A 5,754-nucleotide genomic window follows, 5' to 3' on the forward strand; every position below is an offset into this window, starting at 1 on the left:
GGGAGTAAGATTTCATGATGTGTGAAAAAGTATATAAATATAAAATTCAGCTTTGTGTCCACAAGTAAAGCTTTATTGGAAGCAGTCATTCTAATTTATTTATTGTCTATGGCTCCTTTCTCCCTACAACCGCAGGGCTGAGTAGTTGCTACAGAGGACACAAGGCTCAGGAAGCCTAAAATAATTACTGTCTGGCCCTTCACAGAAAAAGTTTGCTAACTCCAGTGCTACAGAATAATGAGTGGCTTTAAACTAATTTCTTGCCAGGACAAAACAAGAATATACTACAAAAACAAATTCTTGTTCCTTCAATTTTAAAATATGTGAAACTGAAATTACTTTAAAGTATTCTACATACGTAACTGTAGCAAGGTTAATATAAACAGGTATCCTTGTAGAGTACAAGATACAAGTTGCAAACGATTGCCATTGGTAAAAATGTCTATGAAGTCTGGCACCATGGCATAGTGCAGATATTAAAAAGATAACTCTTGAATCAAGTTAGTAACAATCTAAGTAACATGGCCATCTCACTGTAGACTAAAAAAAACTAGAACTATCCACTTTTCAACAGGTTGCTTACAGTAATTTTGCTTTATACATAAACTGTGATATTACTAGGCACTCCAAGAACTAGAGAGGTTAAGAAACAGGACTGAAACCATATTTAACACTTCCATGGGACATGAGCAGGATCACAAACTACCTACACAAGGCATTGCATTACATCATTAAAGAGCTGGCTGCAGTATCAAGGGCCTTAGTGTCCAGGGACAGGAGCTGCCTCTGGAAAAACCCATGTTGTGTATATTTCTGTAGTTGATCTCTACCACTGAACTGAAGCAATGAACGGTACAACACTTCAATGCCATCCAATTTACTAATGAAATCACCACCTCTCTACGAAATCAGTTTTATTGATGGAAGCTAGGATTGCAGACATCGAACCAAATCCAGTTCCCTCTTCTGCAGTGTTATCATTTTGCTTTGTAATGACAACAACACCCCTCCTCCCACTACATTTATTTAGTGAACTTAAATAATTCACTACTCAAATCATTTTAACACAATCTCTCAACTTGGTGGGCAAATACGTAAAGATAAAAATTATCTAATGTCATAAAAGAATTTCCATCCAGAAGCCAAGGACATTAAAAATGCACTTCCGATCACTCATACGTAAAGGCCTGTCACTTCCCTATTTTCACTGAGACTAGTTCCCTGGTCTTAGAACATTCGCCAAGGAACTAAACATGCAATGGTAAGGCCAAAGTAGACCCTACAACGAACACTCCTGGTTACATCTGCATTTTTCATCGAGGCGAAGAAGACACACGCTCACATCTAACAGGAGTAGTGACAGCCATGGTTACCCTCGTCGCACCCCACAACAACCTGTCAGACCAGAGGGCGCGGCTGGGAGCCTCCACTCCTAGACTAAAGCCGGGGGTCTCTCGGTTCCTTCCCGACCCCGGACACCCCTCACTAGTCTCGAAGCCTGACTCAGGGAGGGGCAGACGCTGGGTTTCCAGGACTAAGCGACTCCTGTCACTGTCGCTGGGCGGCCGGGAAAGCCCTCCCCACCGGGAGAGTGCTGTCCCGGGACGGCCAAGTCGATGGAAGGCACCGAGTGAGAGGACGCCCATCTCGTGGGGTGGGAGGCGGGGGACGAAGGAGACCCGGGCAGCAGGAGTTCGCCGGCGGCGGGAGCCTCCCGGGTCATCAGTTTCTTCGGCCAGCCCAGGGGGCGAGGGGCAGGGGATCCCGGCTTGGCCACAGGCGTCGGCCTGAGACCGAGGCTGGAGGCCCGAGCAGCCGCGGTGGGTTGCGGGGAGCGGTGGGGGGCCCAACACTTACGTGGTCGGCGTTGCTGTTGGCGCTGTGGAAACACACAGCGCTGAAGGTGTAGCCTGAAATGGAAGCCGCCATGATGGAAAGCTCCAACTCCCCCATCATGCCCCGCGGCGGGCACGGAGCCTTCCGGCCGGCCAGCCCCTTGACATGCTGGGAAATGAAGTCTTCGGGGGGTGAGGCCAAGTGGCCCGAGAGCCCCCGGAGACAGGGGTGAGAGGTGCAAGGTTTGCCGCCTTCACCACCGATTCGAGCACTGCATCCTCCGCGTGCAGTCTCGCGCTCTGAGCATCCCAGACACGGCGTCTTCTGTTATAGGTCTTGGTCGTTCCCCAAACAGATTTTTCTCTTTGCAAGCGAAACTTTTTAGTATTAAAAGCCAGCATTTGCCATACTCAAGGATAAAGGAGGGAGTTGATTTAGGCACTTGTATGGTTTGGGTTTGACGCGGAAGTAACATGATGTGACTTCAGTTCCCACATGACCCCTCTGGCTGCAATGTCCAGGACATAGTGGCCAGAGAAAGGCGCTGTCACAGTAGTCCAGACGCTGGGTGCCAGTGGTTTGGGGGTGGTTAGAAGTGAGATGCTGGTGGCAGAGGAGGTGTTAAGAAGCAATTGGATTCTGGGTACAATAGAAGACAAATGTAATGAAAAATCCAGGGGAAGAAGATAGAATCAGCATAAATAATAAATAACAGTGAAAATGAACTACAACTAACCTCGGGGAAGGAGCTAAAGTTTCTAATCATTATTCTTCAATTTGTTCAGTCTTCCAGGTTCAAAATTGAGATTGTAATCTCTCACAGCGCTCCTTCTAGCACACTTCTTCCAAACTCAGCAAATTGAAACTGTTTTCTGACAGTTGCACAGGCCAACAACCTTGGAATACTTCTGATGCTCCCCTTTGATCAGTCAGCATAGTTTTCAAAAACATATTGAGAATCCTACAACTTGATACCAGCATACCCATCACAGTGGTCCAAGCTATCCTGGATCACTGTAACAGCCCCTAATTCAAGGGGTCTGAACTGGAGGCAGTTTTGCTGCAGGGGACATCTGGCAAAAATGAGACATTTTTGGATGTTACAACTGATGCAGCAGGTATGGGGGGGAGGGACCATGGGGTGCCACCTGCATTTAGTGGTGAGAGGTCAAGGAGGCTGCTAAATATCCTACAACACATAGGACAGACCCTTATAACAGAGAATTATCCCACCCCGAACGTCCATTGAATGAGGATGAAAAAGGCAGTGTGCTCCCACTTGTGCCTTTAACCCTTTCCCGGCCAAGTCTATTCTCAGTGTATCAGCCAAAACTGTCACACCAAAACTTAAATTTAAATTTTGTTGCTTCTTGGTTAAATCCCAAACCTTACAATGATCTGACTCCTTCATTCTTGCTGCTGTCCCCTTTGTTCACTCTGCTACAGCTACACTAGACTTCTTTCTGTTTCCTGGATAACCCTATCTCATTCTACCTCAGGGGCTTTGCACTCACTGTTCTGTTCACCTGGAATGCTCTTCTCCCAGAAAGCTGCAGGTTTACTCCATAGTCTCTGTTCTAGATGTGGTGATGTGTGACCCACACGTCCCCGTGTAAGACTGAATTATTCTTCCAGGTGCTGACAGCCCTTTCTTGGATTTATCCCTCGTGGAATTCTCATTGTCCAAGGTCAATCCTCTTTTTCTGGGCAAAAAAGCATTCGAGGTCTGCTCAGTGTGTCCACAGATGAATAAAGGCACACATCCTTCAATCCAACCTGAAAATTCCGAAGGATCATCCCAGCTTCACAGTGTCCTGTCAGGGGAGAGGGTGTTAGCTGAGGCTCCATTGTGATGGTACCCCAGCCTGACTACTTCCTCTGTCCAACCCTGCTTCACTCTCTTCCCCAATAGGTGGTGATCTTGAGAGCAGTCCCTAATAAATTTCTTCCATGTTCATCTCAGTCTTACAGTCTGCTTCCCTGGGGACACAGCCTGTGGCAAACTCTTTTAGCTTTTCACTCAGTGCTACCCTCTCAGAGAATCCATCCCTTCTGACCCTAACCAGGATCACCTGGAATCGGACTGTTGTTTTGCCAATTGGGGAGCATTTGAGAACTCCTGAAAGCACAGTTTCAGAGAAGCTGTAGGTAAGCAGAGTTCCAGCTGCAGGGACTGGCAGAGTGAGAGGGACACAGGCAACCCAAAGTATACTCAGGGCCTCCCTCCTGTCTTGTGTAACTAGCACCTGGCAGGAGGGACTGTGTTCCTTGGCACATTCCAGTTTCTCCCTGGTGATGGGCAGCTCTGCTCTGATCCAGCTTCTCCATCCCCCCACCAAGAATGTTGTCCTCGGAGATCAGAGGTGGTGTCCCACTCAGGACTAAACACTCAGAGTACTCATGGAGCCAAAGAAGGAACTCTGTATAAATCGTGTTTTTTTTCCAGGGCTCCATACCAACAACTGTTTATAGCATTCATCACACAGAGCAAAAACATCTTTAGTGTTGGTAAGACATCAGATTGAAGAGAGCCTTATCTTTCATGGGCGCTTCTTAATTAGAACCTAAAACCTTTTAAGACCCACTCAGTCACATTCAAGCTCACTCTCTCGAGCAGTGAGCATCAAGTCTAGGAAAGATCAAAACAACCATTCACTCAGGGCAGCCCTAATTGACTGTGGCATCTGGTGGTTTTATTACTCTGTAATAACATTACTTACGTACTTTCTTGAGTTCTTTAATCACTATACACATAGATTCCCATCTGTCTTTTACTGTATTCTACCACCAGCACTTGCCTGAAGATCTTGCAATGTCTTGAGTCACAGGACATGCACATGCAGTCCTAACTGGGATTTCTGTGAGCTGGAAAGGAAACTGTTGATGCCGCTCACCTCCAGGGACTTGTTAACGGGCTTCTGTCTGCCAGGTCAACAGAAACGTGGCCTAGGAAACAGGCGTTCTGCTTGGAAGGCAGCCTTGCTAGGAGCCTTTGAGATTCTTGCTTAGGATATAGGACTAGAAGTATTTCATGGCTGCTACAGGTGTGCCCCCAGACCTTTGGCCCACAGGATCTCTGGCATTATGCTGCAAAATCCCAGCATCCGTCCCACCAGGAGGTAGCTGAATCTCAGATTCATTGGTTGGGAGCAGTCTCTCCCCAGTGAGGTGCTCCTGCGGAAGCTGAAGCACATAGAGGTCAGAGGTCTTGGAAAGGGCCAGGTGCCTGGTTAGTGGCAGAGCAGAGACAGCATCTTGACTTCACTTAGACCTTTCTTCTCACTTAGCTCTCCTGATACCTGTGGTTGGCCTACTTGGGCAGGTGGGAAGAGGTGGGGGTGGGGGACCCTAGGGCATTCATTTCACCTGGCATAAAGTCCTTCCTTCACCAGTGAGGTCAAGTCAGAAGAGGCCAGAATGCTAATTTTCAAGGCAGGAGGCCAGCCCCAAATGGAATTAGCCTTGGGCAGGAAAGCCAAATGCTGCGATGGTCCGTCCCACCCATTTCTCAGATCTGCCCACGACATGGAGAGATGAGGTGATCTGTACATGTGGGTTATTGAACAGTGTCAGCTTAGTTATCTGGTGTGGCTTCCCCACCGCCGGGCTTTTTCCAAAAAGCAATGGCTTGAATAGTCCCTCAGAAATAGCCGTCCCCATATCTAAGGTGCGCATACGCCGGGCACCCCGAAGCAGTGGGTGCGTCTGACGCTGGCTGGAGAGAGGGGGGACGGAGGCGAGGCCTAGCCCCATGCACTCCTGGGCTAGGGACCCAGGCGGCGCCCGGAGGAGCGCAAGACAGCGGACCCCGCGGGGGCCGGGAGCAGTAGAGAGGGCAGCCTCCCGCCTCCTAGAGGCGCCAGCCCGCCCGTCCGCTCTGCCCGCGCGGCGTCTCTATGGCGGCCCCAACGGCCGTCC

General features: G+C 48.8%; 1 protein-coding gene across 1 annotated transcript in view; it reads right to left on the bottom strand.

Annotated features, from left to right (window-relative positions):
* ABRAXAS2 (abraxas 2, BRISC complex subunit) overlaps positions 1-1,951 on the bottom strand; it is a 28,847-nt gene extending 26,896 nt beyond the window's left edge. The window contains exon 1 of the mRNA XM_081533786.1: positions 1,858-1,951. Within this exon, the coding sequence (XP_081389912.1) occupies positions 1,858-1,929 (72 nt within the window). The 5' untranslated portion in view covers positions 1,930-1,951. The remainder of the gene's footprint in view (positions 1-1,857) is intronic.
* Positions 1,952-5,754: the final 3,803 nt, after the last annotated feature.

Source organism: Giraffa tippelskirchi, chromosome 2, assembly GCF_054371585.1.
Source record: "Giraffa tippelskirchi isolate mGirTip1 chromosome 2, T2T-mGirTip1v1.2.pri, whole genome shotgun sequence".
NCBI classification, from domain to species: Eukaryota; Metazoa; Chordata; class Mammalia; order Artiodactyla; family Giraffidae; genus Giraffa; species Giraffa tippelskirchi.